General features: G+C 41.4%; 1 protein-coding gene across 5 annotated transcripts in view; it reads right to left on the bottom strand.

Moving 5' to 3' along the window:
• CTNND2 (catenin delta 2) overlaps positions 1 to 17,317 on the bottom strand; it is a 957,890-nt gene that overhangs the window by 206,092 nt on the left and 734,481 nt on the right. For all 5 annotated transcript variants that reach the window (XM_060634364.3, XM_060634362.3, XM_078444403.2 and 2 more), the window contains one exon: positions 11,018 to 11,231. In XM_060634364.3, the coding sequence (XP_060490347.3) occupies positions 11,018 to 11,231 (214 nt within the window). The remainder of the gene's footprint in view (positions 1 to 11,017; positions 11,232 to 17,317) is intronic.

Genomic DNA, 17,317 nt, shown 5'->3' on the forward strand with positions numbered 1-17,317 from the left:
CAGCCAAAGGGAGGCAGAAGAGGGTGCCTCTCTACCCTCACAGGTGCCAGCTGGTCTTCCTGAGCTTGCCTTCTTCATATCGAGCTTGTCATCCTGATCTCTACCTCCTGACCCACGTCAACTTCACATTCAGCACCAAACACAGCCTTCCTCAGACGTCTTCACTAGCTCCTACGTTGTACCAAGTCTCACCCAGATAATAAATCCCTTTACTGTATCACCTACACTGCTCATGCTTTTCCGGTCAAATCACAGCTGAGATGCCTAGTGTTGGGGTGGCTTCCACTGTCAATATCTAAATGTTGCAAGAGGGCAGCAATGTTTCCAATTTCATGGAAGGATTAATCTTCCCTTCAACCAGTAAATGCGTGACACCAAAATCTACCTTTTGCTTGGATTTTGTCCCCTGATTCAATTTAAGCTCACTGATGGTGGACCCTGGAAGTCAGGCACCACCAGTTTGGCTTCTCCTGACTGACTACATCCAAAAAGATCTCTAATTACTCATCTTCCCTCAAATACTGTGGTTGGCAGAATAATGATCCTCCAAAAATTTCCATGCCCTAATCCCCATAAGCTATGAGTATGTTACCTTTTATTGAAAATGTGATTAATTTAAGACGGGCAGATTATCTTAGAGATTCACTCCTGGCGGCAGTCAGAGGGAAATGTGCCTACAGAAGACTTCTCAGAGATGTGATGCTGCTGGCTCTGACGACAGGGGAAGTGGGTCTCCAGTCAACAAGGGAAGTGGGTCTCCAGCCAACAGGGGAAGTGGGTCTCCAGCCAACAGGGGAAGTGGGTATTTAGTCAACAGGGGAAGTAGGTCTCAGTCAACAGGGGAAGTGGGTCTCCAGTCAACAAGGGAAGTGGGTTTCCAGCCAACAGGGGAAGTGGGTATCCAGTCCAGGAATGTGGGCAGCTCCAGTAGCCAGAAAAGGCAACAACCTACCCTAAAGTTTCCAGAAAGGAACACAGCCCTGTTGACATCCTGATTTTAGCACGGTGAGACTTATGTTGGACTTCTAACCTCCAGAACTGGAAGATAATAAACTGCATTGTTTTCAGTGGCTAGATTTGTGGAAATATGTTGTAGCAGCAAAATGTAACAGATACAGACTTCACTGGGTACCTGTCATGGCCTTGTCTGGGGCTGCTATTGGGGTACACACCTGTGTTGGGATAACTGCTCTCAGGGCTTAGCATGGCTCCTTTTCTAAAGATGATGCATCATGGGCCAGCGTTCACACCCCTGGAGAGTCATGGGTAGGATTTCACACTGGGACAATGCATCTTTGAGGCCCTTAAAGTATATCAACAATTCCTGCGTGAGGTATCTCTGAGCTACCTAAAGAGGGATGGAGGGACAGTGAAGACTGCTGGCAGAAGCTGCGAGGAATTGAAAGGTTGGGGAGGATGATTTTTATACTTTAGTTAGCTTAAGAATTGTTGACTTTGAACTTTAACACACAATGGCAAGAGATATTGATTTTTAGGCTTTAATTCCTTTGAACTTTAATGTCTTTGGACTCCAACACAAAAGTGGATTGAAACTTTGATTTTTAATTTCTCCTTGGGAATTTGATATTTGGAGGGGTTTATATTAAAATTCGAAGCATCTCTGCATTGCTGGCATTTCATTATTGGAACGTCTCTATTCATTTTTATCTTTGTGATGCTGTTTAATCTTATGGAAGAACCTCTGATATGCTATGTTAGACAACATGGTGGACATTATTTGGGATAAGAAATAAGTGTGGGATTTAATTTTACACTTTGGGAACACAGTGACCCTGGATTTGATTTAAATGATGTGCTACCCTCATCCATTTCAGTGCCTTTTAATATAATATATAAAATGCCCACCAGGAGTCCCAGGTTATCACCAAAAAACCCAGGAAGATAGAGGAAAGGCTACCTTGAAAAATGCTTAGCTCCTGCTTTGGAGAGATGAGCCATGCCTCTAGGTGATCACAGCCAATAGGATTAGAAAAAAACAGGTTGGAGGATGATAGTCGGGAAAATGCTTCCCCTCTATTCCAGTGTCTCTTTCCATGAAGGGTATTTAGTTAATGTTACACCCTAGACTTATGCTGCAAGAGTAAACCCTCTTGGCTAACAGACCTAAAGAAATGCTTCCACGTTGGCTTCTATCAGCAATAGAGACAATACTTAGTAATATTCACACTTTGTCTTATCTATGGAACTGTTCAGAATTCATGCAGGCAAGAGATTATCAATAGGGACATAATGGAATAAAGAAAAGAATGGAAGGAGTAACCTAGCAGATGAGACATTTTATCATGTTTCTGTAAGATGCAAACCAGATGGAGGGGAGTTGGCTGATGAAGTTGCAATGGAAGCCAGCACAGCCCAGGATGAACACAGAGGGGACTCCATGCCAATGATCCAATGTGGTGACTGCCTGTCCTGGTGGAACCTAGGGAAGATTCATGTTCAGAGAAGGCAGGCACAGGGAATGTAGAAATGAGAAGGGAGGGTACCCAAGGGTGACTGATTCAAAGGAAGCAGCTGTCCACCCTCTCATTATCCATTCCTGCCAGGGTGCAGAGAACACCTCGCCCCCACACTGTCCACTCCTACCCAGGTGGAAAAAATACCCGGCAGCCAGGTATTTTTGCTGGCCCCTCCCTAAAGGGCAGACAAATAAACAACTCAGAAGAATATTCTCCAAAGAGATTGACTGCACGGGAGGAGAATGGAAAAGCTAATGTGGATATCTGAGCCTTAGAGAAAAGCTCTCCTCATCAAGATCCTTAAAGGATTCCCCATCACAACAGCTCATGCTTACCTGCTCACCTGAAGTCAAGTTCACAGTTAACAAGCTTCATGGGTAAGCACAGAGCTCAAACTCTCTATTCTTTCTGTCTTAAAAATGAACAAAGAATTCATCATTTTTCTATGGTTGAGTAATATTCCATTGTGTGTGTGTGTGTGTGTGTGTGTGTGTGTATACCAAATCTTTACCTGTTCATCAGTTGATTGGCACTTGGACTGTTTACATAATTTGAAAGTTCACTGTGTATAAACAGTCAGTAGCATCTTTCCTTAAAATACATGGTTTTATAAATTTATGTGTAGAAGCATATGGAAATAGCCGTGTCCTCAATTGCTTGAAACTACACTGTGTATAAACCTTTATTAAAGTGACATCTTCTTTCATCAAAAAAAAAAAATGGGTAGACAACTGGTCTCTATGCATTTAAAGTAAGTGTGCAAAATCAATGAGAAGACCCCCATATAAACAAATAGAAAGAAATGACAACAGAGAAAAGTCAGATGATTCATGATGAACATAAAACAAACCTTAGTTCAAAATAATATCCTGATTAAAATTCCAGAATTGTTTACATTCATAGAATAAGTACAGAGGTTATAAAAAACACAAAGGGGAGTTCTTAAGATTGAAATAAGAACACTGTTAATACCACTAATAGTATCTCAGTATATCCCTGCAAAAAACTCCCTCATGGGTAGGTTGAGAGTAATGTGGGATACTGAAGAGATCTCTCACCATGTATGATAAAAAGAAAAAGGGCTCCAAATTATGTAAGCAAATAGAAGAGAGAGGAAAAGTCCAAGAGGTCCAAAATCTGACTATCAATAATCCTAAAAAGAGAGGATAGAGAAAATGAATACATTAAAAAAAATAAAAATATAGTTTTCTGGCACTGTAGATCATGACTCTTTAAACTGAAAACGTCTAACGTCAGTGAATTTTTAAAAAGGCAAATACCTAGATATATCACCACAGACTTTTATGTCTCAAGGATAAAATTATATCATAGAAGATATTCCTGAGAGGGGCGCCTGGGTGGCTCAGTCGGTTAAGCGGCCGACTTCGGCTCAGGTCATGATCTCGCGGTCCGTGAGTTCGAGCCCCGCGTCAAGCTCTGTGCTGACAGCTCAGAGCCTGGAGCCTGTTTCAGATTCTGTGTCTCCCTCTCTCTCTGATCCTCCCCCGTTCACGCTCTGTCTCTCTCTGTCTCAAAAATAAAAATAAACGTTAAAGCAAAAAAAAAAAAAAAAAAAAAAAAAAAAAAAAAAAAAGATATTCCTGAGAAAAATAATTTCTATCCCTCCATATCTAATGAATGTCAATCATGTATGAGGATTTAGCGACATTTTCAGAATTTCATCACCTAAGCACCTTAATTAATTAATATTTGGAAGTTATAAAAGAATAAACCAAGAAAGAGGAGGGCCTGGGATCTAGGAGATAGACATTCCAAACCTGGAGAGCAATACAGCAGTTCTAGAGAGCAGTCATCTAATTCTGCCCTCAAAATAGAGGGTTCATGAGCTCTCTGGAAAACCAGGGAATTAATGATGATAGAAATCACGGACAAAGTTGAGTTGGTGGGCATTATAGATGATGAAGGATGTTAGATATGATGCCAGAAGTGTACTCCTTTGACAAGGATCATTACTTTGGACCCATTGGGAAAGAAATGTGATGCCTGGGTACCACATGGATCTGCTCTTCCATCATAATGCAAAGGCTAATCTCTGGCTTTCAACTTTTGAATCAAGCTATAGACAAACCTGGAAGACTGACTATGGTGACAGAATAGATTGCAAATACATCCAACCTTGACAATGTCAAAGTCAAGTACGGCGACAGAGATTGTGAAGAAGGGTGAGGACAGAAGAGTACTATTATTTTTATCTTATAATATGGGTGATGAGACCATGTCTTTATTATACAGAAGAAATAGAGGCTCAACCTTGAAGTTACTGACTGAATGTACTGAGGAACCAAAAATAATGGGAAAGGAAAAGGCATGAGTGGTGAAAATGTGAAAAATCCTTCTCCACCATACTAGAAAGTCAGTATGAAAAGACTATGATCATTGAATTATATAGAGTGAAATAAGCATATTATTTAAAGACATGGAATAAACAGGAGAAAACTAAAAGACAAAGCAGAGGCTAAGGCTGAAAGCCTCTGAGAGGCTGCGAATGTCCAAAACCAGAGGACAGATGAGGCAGCTGGGGACTCTTGTTTTCATTATAAGCATTTTTATGCAATTTCATTTTTTGACCATATAGATCCATTACTTTGATTAAAAATACTAAAGTGCATTAAATTATCATCTTTGCCACTTCAGATCCTTCACAAGTAATTGCTTTAAAAAGATGCATTATGGGTGCCTGGGTGACTCAGTCGGTCAAGTGACTGACTCTTGGTTTCAGCTCAGGTCATGATCTCATGGCTCATGGGTTCAAGCCCCGCATCGGGCTCTGCACTGACAGCTGCAGAGCCTGCTTGGGATTCTCTGTCTCCCTCTCTCTCTGTCTCTCTCTCTCTCTCTCAAAAATAAATAAACATTAAAAAAAAGATGCATTATGGAATGAGGCCAACAGGGTCTTCTTTATTTTAAACCTAGCAACACTATTACGCCCTCATGGTTCTGCATTTATTTGCATTGTCTTCTTTCCTGGGCCAACACATGTGTTTGCTCACATCTGGGAAAAGATGAAAAACTCCCTCGATCTGGGTCTGTAATAGATTCCTAGGGCTGCCACCGCAGATCGAGTGAACTAAACAACCGAAACTTACATGGTCAGAGTTCTGGAGGCTGGAAGTGAAAGGTGAAGATGTCACCGGCATTGGTTCCTTCCGAGGCTGTGAGGAGAATCTGCTCTGGGCCCCCCTCCTGGGTTCTGGTGTTTTCGGGCCATCTGTGTGGCGCTCCTTGCCTCGCAAAAGCATTACCCCATCTCTGCCTTTATGTTCACGTGGCCCCTCCCTGTGTGTGTCCGTGTCCAAATTTCTTCTCTTCGTAAGGACACCAGCTATATGAGATTAAGGAACCACCCTAATCTAGTATCCTAATTTAACTAATTACATCTGAGTCACATTTTGAAGGGCTACCGGTTAGGGCTTCCACGTATGAATTTGGGGGTGGGGTGTACATAATTCAGCTTCTAACCGACGCGGCTTGAAATCAACGGACCTAATGCTAGTCAGTAAAATAAACTGATGCTTATCTCTTTCATTAGTTAAATCAGGACAGACTATTCGAGTATCTGAAACATAAGATGGAAGAAAACACAGCTCTTGGAGAAGCAGAACTCTTCAGGACACTTGCTTTCAACAGAAATAAAAGTTATTTATTAGGTTTTATGGTTTAATAAAAAGTGGCTTATCGTGATTTGTAAAGCATTCTGAAATCTTTAGTTGGGCATTTCAAAATTTAGGTTGATTATATCCATATTTGGAGAGAGAAAAATTATATCAGTCAAGCCCAAAGGACATGCAGAATTTGTAACCAAAGTTTATTTGGATATTTCCAGTAATTGCTAGCATATAATAGCTTCAACTGGATTTAAATAAAATTCTGATCATCTCATAGCAATTATTGCATAGGAAGAAAATTATTTATTGCAAGGCCTAATAGGCAGAGGCAGAATATATTCTGCTGTGGATAGACACCGCAGTGCAAACAGGCAGCTTTTTTTTAAAGTATGTATGTCTATGTGTTCAATGTGAATGCATGTAAATAGCTCAATTTTAACATTTTATTATTGTTCAAACAGTTTGCCAAGGAATATTCAGTAAATAATTTAAAGCTCTCCAAGAACATTTCTTTCTTCTAGTTTTTTATTGGTTATAATTTGGCACTCTAGATCCTTCTGGTTATAGGGCTTGGCTCTATCTAATCTAAAAATCTTGTTTAGAAACATGCTTTATTATTTTTTTAAAAAAAATCACCAACACTGTTCTTTCCAATATTTGTTTATAAAACATCCCAGCTTGTAAATATCTAAAGAGGAATTCAAAGGCAACTTCACCCTTCCAGTGTATTCTAACACGCACTGGTTTTCATGCATTTGCTAATATTCAGGGAGAGGAATGCAAGAGAAAAAGCTCCCTTGTACTGGCAGGGCTCCATCATGTACCATGTTGTTACTCCTTGCTAGACTCGGAATTAGGCCTGCTGAAGAATTACAATGGAAGTAAAGGGCATAGTTGCTTCACTACTTAAATCACTATTTTATTAATTCATGTATGCACATCTAACCTAATTCCAAAAAGACTTTAAGGAAACTCCACACCCGAAAAACAAATAATCCAGTGGAGAAATGGGCAGAAAACATGAATAGACACTTCTATAAAGAAGACATCCAGATGGCCAACAGGCACACGAAAAGATGCTCAATGTCACTCCTCATCAGGGAAACACAAATCAAAACCACACTGAGATACCACCTCACGCCGGTCAGAGTGGCTAAAAGGAACAAATCAGGAGACTATAGATGTTGGCGAGGATGTGGAAAAACGGGAACCCTCTTGCACTGTTGGTGGGAATGCAAACTGGTGCAGCCACTCTGGAAAACAGTGTGGAGGTTCCTCAAAAATTAAAAATAGATCTACCCTATGACCCAGCAATAGCATTGCTAGGAATTTACCCAAGGGATACAGGAGTGCTGATGCATAGGGGCACTTGTACCCCAATGTTTATAACAGCACTCTCAACAATAGCCAAATTATGGAAAGAGCCTAAGTGGCCATCAACTGACGAACGGATAAAGAAATTGTGGTTTATATACACAATGGAATACTATGTGGCAACGAGAAAGAATGAAGTCTGGCCTTTTGTAGCAACATGGATGGAACTGGAGAGTGTGATGCTACATGAACTAAGTCATCCAGAGAAAGACAGATACCATATGGTTTCACTCTTATGTGGATCCTGAGAAACTTAACAGAAGACCATGGGGGGAGGGGAAGGAAGAAAAAAAGTTAGAGAGGGAGGGAGCCAAACCGTAAGAGACTCTTAAAGACTGAGAACAATCTGAGGGTTGATGGGGGGTGGAAGGAGGGGAGGGTGGGTGATGGGCATTGAGGAGGGCACCTGTTGGGATGAGCACTGGGTGTTGTATGGAAACCAATTTGACAATAAATTTCATATTAGAAAAAACAGGAGGGTCCTTGTGACAATGTGACAGCAGCAGTGAAGAGCAGCTTTTATGACTCCATCCTCCAGGGCCATCATGAGCCTTGGTGCTCATCTAATTAAGTTTCTAAAATGTGGACACATTTGTCAGAAACTTCCCTTTCAATATCTAGCAGCCGGCATTACATGGGTGGGAGAGTTCCCACCAGAGCCTCCAACCATCACAGTGGGCTTTGTCGTAAGCATGGCAGTGCCGGTGTGGGTCTGCTGAACATCAGCCCCGCATGTGCAGATGTCCAAGGGTTCGCACACGCCTGATGGCCGCAGAAATTCCAAAGCATCTGAGAAATGAACAATAAGGATGAACGGAGACCGTGGGCTTAGTGTAGCAAAGCATCTGCCAGGCTTGCGGGGAGACAAGAGTCTCAGAGGAGGCGTGGAAAGAGAAAGATAAGAAAAATGGACGATTTGATGTCCTCGAGGTTAAATCAGTTAGCTGTACTAAAATACTGGATTCCCAAAGTTCCCCAGGAGCCAACGGAATCCAAGCTTTCATAGCTCACCTTGGCAGATGAGTGCTGGGATGGTGCTGAAGATGAAAATGACCCTCTAAAGCTCTTTGAGGGATATTCATTTGAATCCTTTTACTTTGGTTCAGGCAGTAGAATCAGCTCTCGCTGGATCTGCATCACTGATGCTATGTCTAAACAGAAGTCAGCAGAACCTTGCCGGTTTCCAGGCACCCTCAGATTTCTGCCAGCATGGGGGTTCAGAAGCTTTTGTTATTACAGACTGGCCCGCAGCAGCAATTCCTTCCATGCTGGAATGTTCTTGCACATGCTTGCTTCTAACTTCTCTTTCTGGAGCAGTAGCTTTGCCAAGATGCTTATTGTTTTTCAAGAGTATCTACCAGGGAAACCTCAGAAGCCATGGGCTTCAACCCATCAAAATGTTTTAACAACATGTTTTTCTTTGGGAAAAGTAAAACTCATGCATGAAGTTCAGCCATGCATGATAAGTCCGTGACTCCGGAACGACAGAAAGTATCTACTGAAGTAGCAAGCACTGTCTTTCCGGAACTGTTCAGCCCCCGTGGCTTGGATGGAGTCATGACAGAAGACAGCATTTCTTTCAGGAGGGGAAGTGGAATTGAGTTTCAGCCTCCAGCACATGCTTATGAAGAAACACTGAGTCGTGACATGACAATGGGTACAAAGCTTTGCCAAGAAAGGAAACTTCTTGACGTTCTGAAGAGGTTACCTGCCTCTGATGTTTACACACGAGGCTCACATAGAAATTTTCCATGTTGCCCAGATGCATAAAATGGGAGACATCCGGCATCTGTCAGAAGCAGTGTTTTGGAGTGGCTTCCAATGTCAGAAGAGGCAGGAGCATGTTGCAGTGGACGATGTCATGGGACAGAGGTATGCTGCCATTTTCTTTCTGGTTTAAGCCATCAATCACCTCAGCCTTTTGCATGTGGCCGAATTTCCTTGGCAATGAGATAAGCCACCAAAGAGGGTTTGTGTTGGGGCAAATCCAAATTTCGGTAAAATTTTGAAATCATGAAATGGACGCATAATGTGCACAGCACAAGGTGCTGCTTTAGTTCTGTTGGCCTCGTGCTCCCATTGGCACGGCCTTCATGCCCAGAAGCGCCATGATGTTTTCCATCACACGTATTGAGTCCTTTCTCTCAATATGAAAGTAGGGATGGGGGTTCATAACCATAATGGCAAGGCACATTTTCAATTATTTAACTTACCCCAAAACGGTCCTACACATCATAATATCTGATGATAATAGTTTTACCTTTAATGGCCCATATTAGTTTGGTGTGAAACATCATTTTAATAGCACTGTAAACTTAATGACGATATTCTTCCATGAGGACAATTCTCCACTTAGAGAAATGAAAACAAAACAAAACAAAACAAAAGGAACTGGGGTCTAGTTCTAATTTAGCTAAGAGTGCAAAAGAAATGTGACAATAATCTTGTAGGGTGTACCTTTAAGAAAATACGCTGAGGCTGAGAGTCTTGACCTCACATTGAGCCAAAATTGATGCCTCTCAGCTTGGGTAAAGTATTTTCTTAAATAAACAAGATCACATATACCTCATGAGCATAGCTACAAGGAAGTTTTAGAATCAAGACAGAAGGAAGATCAGTAGCATCACGGAGGATTAGAGACCCCCTTCTTGAGTCAACTTTGCAATCCGTTTGCCAAACGCTTGCAGGGGAACTTTGATGAACCCAAACCCGAATATCGCCAACAATATGGGTCACCAAGAGGAGTAATCCGAAATCCCATCTTGAGGCCCCTTCTGTTGTTAGCATTCCAACAAGTATAACTGCACATTTCGGAGGTGAGGGATGAGAGTGATGGCATTCACACGGATTTTATTGCATTCACACGTATTCCAAGAAAGGTACTGCTAAATGCTTACAAGTTCTCACTCTTCAAATCCTCATGGCTCTCTGAGGCGCTACTCTAGTGATCTCCACTTTACAAAGCTCCAAAGTTCTACGTTCACAGAAAGGCTTTCTCTCATGTTCACATTCGAAAAATTCCCTAACATGTAATCCTATCACCTGGGAACCTGGACTAGGCATACATTTTTTTTTTTTCCAAGAAAATAACTGTTAAGTACACTAAGACCTCTCTTGTTAGGTACACTAAGACCTCTCTTCCTAGCCACGTTATAAACAAGAATATCCACCTTCCTAACGGTCACTCACGTATTTTGTCCTTTCATCAATTTTTGTTAAATGCCATTTTAATGATGACCTATAGGTATTGTAAGACGCTGAACCACTTCCAAATCAAGGGACAGAACTGAAATATGGTCATAGGATTTTAGGAGGGTAATGGTTCCTGGATTCTAATGCTCTAATTTGGCTACTCCATGTGTGTGAAATTAGATGATCCGTGGAGCCCCTTGTTCCGCACATGCGTACTGGGACCTGCCCACGGCGTGAGCCCTCTGAGAGGCCCTGCTCCACCACACTTGGGTTAGCACTTTTGCTGCCATGCTGGATGATGGTGATTTCATCTTGAGAGGCGGGCGTGCCGTTAACAAGGATGCTCACCTGTGACCAGCTCCCGGATCTCCAGGTCGGTGGTCTTGCGGAGTAACCTCACCAGTGCTGGGATGCCGCCGCAGTTTTTCAGGGCAATTTTGTTATCGTCATTGGCCTTCCCATACACCAAGTTTCTCAAGGCCCCACAGGCACTACGGTGGACCTCCGTCATCCGATGATCTAGCAGGTCCACCAGGAGCTGGATGCCTCCTTGTCTCCTTATCTGCAAGAGCACAGGGAACAACTTTTGCCTTAGAGAGTCAGAAGCTGTCGCCACGTAAACTAAAACAGGTTTTTTCCCTGTGAAGCTGTCGCTACAATGCATTTCACTGAACTGCATTAGAGCCCACAAAGGAAAAAGCAAGCAAACCCGTGTTCTCCTGAGATGTGATCGCCTCACTTTGAGGAATACCCCAGCGGTAAAACGTCAAACATACTTCCTTTCGAGTTCTAGATTTTAAGAAAGGTGATTGTAACTTCATAATGGGTGGACATTTCTCTATAAAAATATGGCACATACTCATTGCATGAAGTAGATAGGAGGACGAAAGATGTTTCTCACTCCTGAGACTTAATTACATTTAACCTCTGTCTTAACGGGCTGTGGGACTGATGTGCAAAATGTTAAAATTAGGCTTAATTGGAAAATTCTCTCAGCATTTCAAAGGAACCAGAAGTAAATGAGAAACCAGGACGGACACAAGGACTCTCATCTAAGAAGCTCGGGAAAGTAAGAAAGTCACAATTAGAGCCGGTCGGAACACTAAGACCAACGCATGTCATGCTTAACTCAGGTATTAGATTAATTAACAAAGTCACATTAAATTCTGATGTTCTTGTTAGCCAAAATAGTTTTGATTTTTTTTAAATAAGTACATGGAGAAAAAAAAAAAAAACTCCTTGCAATATGTTTCTAGATGAGTCTTCTCGCTGTCCTTTTAGTCCGATTTTTAAATCAAAACGGAAACAAATGGGTTTGTTAACAGACAGACTGTTTCATGGGGTTTTCATTAGCAAAGCTGTATTTGAATATTTCTGCATTTATATGGAAAAAAGAACACAGCTCCTTCAGTAATACTGTCTTCTTTTTTTGAATTCAACGTCCCTTGGGGATTGAAAAATTATGGTTTGGCACGAACCATTATAATTTGGCACTTTCCCTATTCAGTTGTCTTATCACAGAAAACTCATTCATCCCACAGATGTGCCGAGCACATGGCTAAACCCCCACCCTTTCAAAGGTGTGAAAATGTGACTTTCTTTGTGAAGCTTCTCCACCCACACTATTTAAAACTGCACCCTGATCCGTACCCCTCCCCGATACAGTTCTTATTTTCCCTTAATCCGTTACAGAATTCTTCATATCCCTTGTCAGGTTCTAACTTCTTTATTATGTATCTTGTCGGGGACTATCTGCTAGAATCTTGGTTCTTGGAGGGCCAGTCTGCTTTTTTTTTTCTTTTCTTTCTCAGTATTTATTTATGAAGGTTTTTTTAAAAAAATGTTTATTTGTTATTTTTGAAAGACAGAGAGAGACAGAGCATGAGCTGGGGAAGGGCAGACAGAAGAGGGGGAGACACAGAATCTGAAGCAGACTCCAGGTGCTGAGCTGTCAGCCCAGAGCCCAACGTGGGGCTTGAAGTGAGGAACCGCGAGATCATGACCTGAGCCGAAGTCGGAAGGTCAACCGACTGAGCCACCCAAGCACCCCAATATTGATTTATTTATTTTGAGAGAAAGAGAGAGAGATAGAGTGTGAGTGGGGGAGAGGGAGGGACAGACAGAGAGGAAGAGAGAGAATCCCAAGCAGGTTCCATGCTGCCAGCGCAGACCCTGATGTGGGACTCGATCTCATTATCTGCGAGATCATGACCTGAGCTGAGATCAAGAGTTGGACACTTAACCAACTGAGCCACCCAGGTGCCCCAGGGCAAGTCTGTTTTTGTTCACTGAGGGATCTCTTACCCTACCCCAAGTGCAGTGCCAGGCACATAGCAGATGTTCAACAAATATTTGTCGAGTGAATGAGGAGGGAGACTCTATTACCTGTGACAGCAGTGTTTCTCAGATTTGTTGAAACTTGACTTTTCGAAACTGAGTAATATCCCTCATTTGGGGGGGGGAGGGGATAAATACAAAACGCTTTCTGTGTACAAATGTCTCCAGTGGCTACCGCAACTCTTTATACCAGCTTAGAGATAAAATGAGGGTATGCATCATTCACAGGAAGTGGGCCATCAGATAAATCCGAATATGCTGTAGGAATTACTTCCATCCACCAACAAAACGAAAACAGAAAAAGCTGCAATTCCCCCAGAACTCCTGGCCTCAAAGTCCCTAATCTGGGAAACAAATATGGTGTTTCACATGTCATGTCTCGGCAGAGCAGGACCAGGGACAGAAGAGGGAAGGACATGGGACAGGGCTGTTAGGGAGGGCATTAGCGTCTGTGACGTTCCTGCACAGCTGGTGGTAGCAGGTACAACCCAGGGAAAGTGGCCAAGCATGTCAGTGGGTCCACTAAAAATTTGAGAAGGAAGCAGCAAACAACTTTCCCCTGATGTACAGTTTTACCAGTGCTTGCTTGGTGCCCACTCAAGAGAGATAAAGTTTGTAATCACTGTGACCATGTCCCATAGATGCATCTGGGTTACAGCCACACCCACTGTATCATAATATTTCAGAAAGGATATTCCATTTGTACAAAAGTTTAAGCTATAAGTATTGTTTTCTCTATGTGTGTTTATTTGCATGTGTGTGCTTTACTTTAAAATTATTTGGGTTTAATGATCTTAATAATGATGAAACCATTAAAAAAGAGTTAATAAAGCCATTTCTACAATTGACTGGTTATAATTAAAAGCAGTTGGTGTAGCAAATCTATCTATCTATCTCTATATTTTAGCTATATTGTATAATTAGTATTTAATTTTTAACATATTTCCCACTCATACAACTTAGTGAATTAAGCTATTAAAGTATTATTCCAAAGCATTAAAAAGGAAAAAGGATTCAAAACAAATGCAATATCAATGCTTAATGGTTCCATGCGAACACAATGTTTTCGGTGTGGCCCTAATTAATGCCATAGTTCTAAATTTAAAATGAAGTCTTAAGTTTTATTTTAATCTACTTAGAGAAACACAAATGAGATGATAAGCTTTTTCTTTTGCTCTTATTTTTTTTTGGCGGGGGGCTGGGGGGGCGGTCACCAGATGGTACACATAAAAAGCTCTTGTTTTCTTGTGTTGAATTTTATCTAAGAATTTTGGAATCCTGAAGTCAAACATTAGTCAGAACTGAGTTCACACACATGAAATGTGATGGTCAGGCCCTTGGTTCTGCCTCCTCCTGTTGTCTCCCACATCCCAAAAGGACCAGGAAGGAAGCGAGAGGTGGACTTTGAGTTCTCTTGAAGGGTCTCTATCCATGGCAGGACTTCTGGGTGCTGTGGATTGCTGTGGATGGGTCCGGGTGCTGTTCTCTGCACTTCCCCCCTGCTTTGTCTTTCCCCTGTATCCTGCCTCCCGTCAACTTCTCCTGGCACCTGATTCTTCTTGTTTCTGCTTGTACCCAACCTTAAATTCTTATAAGACTCCAGATAAACCTATGTTAAACACTAATAAAGTACAAGTTCCCTTTGAAAAAACGATCGGGGGAACTCTCCTCTTCGAAATGACACTTGTATTTTCTCTCCCACTAAATGGCCAGCAATCTCTTTTCCATGTATGCTCCCCACTGGGCACTCCACACCCAGCAGGCAGAGGCCTTTGTTCTGCCCCCCCCTCCTCAACTGTCATTCCAGGCCAGTTCACTGTCTCCCCTTTCTCACTCCATCATCCTCATGGAGAATTCTTCCCAAGTCTACATTTAATATTTACTAAAATAGGGCTCATAAAATGTCATACCATATCATATGTATCTGATATATGTAAAATAGAATAAAATAAAATGCACAAGAAGAACATCTGCCACATGGAAGGAAGTTAGGAACTATTTATCAGATGAATGGAAGAATAATGCGCTAGGTCGTCACATGATAGCTTCCTTCTCCCTCTTATTTTTGCTAATATAGAATAGACATTATTTTTAGAGCAGTTTTGCACTCAGAGTAAAACTGAGCAGTAAAGTACAGAGAGTTCCCATGTGCCACCTGCCCCCACACATACACAGGCTTCCCCATTGTAAAACTTACTGAGTAGCAATGATGACCCTACACCGACACATCACAATCACCTGAAGCCAATGGTTTATATCACAGTTCACTCTCGGTGTTGTAGGCGCTGTACATTCTGTGGGTCTTGACAAATGTATAATGACATGTAACCACCATTACAGTATCATCCAGAATGATTTCACTGCCCTAAAGTGCTCTGTGCTCCACCAATTCCTTCCTTCCTTACCCTAACCCCCCAAACCACTGATTGTTTTTTAATTTTCTCCATGGTTTGGCCTTTTCTAAAATATCACAGCTTTAGTATCGTTTGGTATCTAGCCTTTACAGATTGGCTTCTTACAGCCAGTAATACACATTTAAGATTGTTCTCATGTCTTTTCATGGCTTGACAGCTCCTTTCTTTTCAGTGTTGAATAATACCCCATTGTGTGGATGTACCACACTTTATATATCCACTCACCTGCTAAAGGACATATGGTTGCTTCCAAGTGTTGGCAATTATGAACGAAGCTGATATACACAATCATTTGCATGTTATTGTGTAGACATAACTTTTCAAATCCTTTGGGTGAATACCAGGGAGCAAAATTGCTGGGTCATCTACTAGGAGTATGTTTAGTTTTGTAAGAAACTGATAAACTGTCTTCCAAAGTGGCCGTACCATTTTGCATCCTACTAGAAACGAATGAGAATTCTTGTTCCACATCCTTGTCAGCATTTGGTATTGTCAGTTTCTTGGCTTTTGGCCATTCTAATAGACTGTGGTGGTATTTCATTGTGTTTCCTTCTCTAGCAAGGCTGACCCGTGATTCAGATTTACTTACATTAATACAAATAACTGAATAAAAACCAACAATGTTGAAATACATAAAGGGAAAGCAATAGCTCAAGTTAGACCTGGAATAAATTTCCTATCTGCTACTTTCCTGGACTTAATAGATTCAAAGAATGACCGGAAAGGCCTTTTGATACATAACCTGAGTAGACAATCTTAAATTCGTTTCTTAAATGATTCTCTGCTAGATGGTCCACGTTGGTCAACTGTTCCTATGATAATAGCTCTTATTTATTTTTATGCTTTGCTGTAAACTTCAGGGATCTAGACTGAGAGATCAGTCTACAAGAAGTAAGGAAGATGGATGCCGATGAACCCCACAGCAGGAGAAATAAAAAGATCACCTCATCAAACAAAGCAAAACTATGCCCTCTGCCTGTCCTTTCAGGTTGTTTAGAGAGCGGGCATTCTTCAGCCTGACACAGACAGTCTCTTGAGGATGAAAGTTGGGATGTGTTTGCACAGAATCAGTGAAGCCCACCCAGTGTGTATCAGGGAGAGTGAAGACAGCCTCCACACCTCTGCCATACAATAACCCACTGTTTTAAAGTGTTTTTACAATTTAAACTCTAGAACTAAAAGTATCTAAAAATCATAAAGAGTAGGATGCAATGGTTTTCTTCCTTGTCCTCTCATTACAAGGCAGACCATATATAAGCCTTTTAAATCAGGAAGCAAATGGATGAGCAATTAAATTAAAGAAAAGAAAAACGCAGGTAATGCAATATCACCCATTGTAAAAAAATGGGGCCTTGCCACTTAATGAATTTGTTACTCTTGATATTCTCTGCATTTATTGAGAATAAACTATATTTACCAAGGAATCAGCTATTATCATTAAAATGACATCAACATCAATGAATAATTTAGAACATATCCAATTACAGCAGTGTTTGCAAGCTTATGACAGTTTTTGTAGAATGATAATGATGATGATGTATAGTGGGTTAAATAGTACTTTAACAGAGAATAGAATTTTTCTTGGGGGTTCCTATCTTCATTCAGAGAAATACTATGAAAAGTTGCTTTGAGGATAGCAAGACCCTCAAGGATGGGTTATAGTTGTTCTTGGCAATAAGAGATTGCTCACCGACTCTGCAAATGAAATGGAAGGAATTTGGAATTAGCTGGGAGAAGGAGGAAGAGGTTGGAGTAAGTAGCCTTTTTTTTTTTTAACCTATTGGTGGTAAGATCCTCAAACAGCTGAGGACCTGGGTAGACATTTCCATACCGCTCAAGGATCTGCTTGGTTTTAAGCAAAGTAGATATATCTTTGGGCTTCTGGTTTAGTTCTAAG

This window comes from Panthera onca, chromosome A1, assembly GCF_046562875.1.
Source record: "Panthera onca isolate mPanOnc1 chromosome A1, mPanOnc1 haplotype 2, whole genome shotgun sequence".
NCBI classification, from domain to species: domain Eukaryota; kingdom Metazoa; phylum Chordata; class Mammalia; order Carnivora; family Felidae; genus Panthera; species Panthera onca.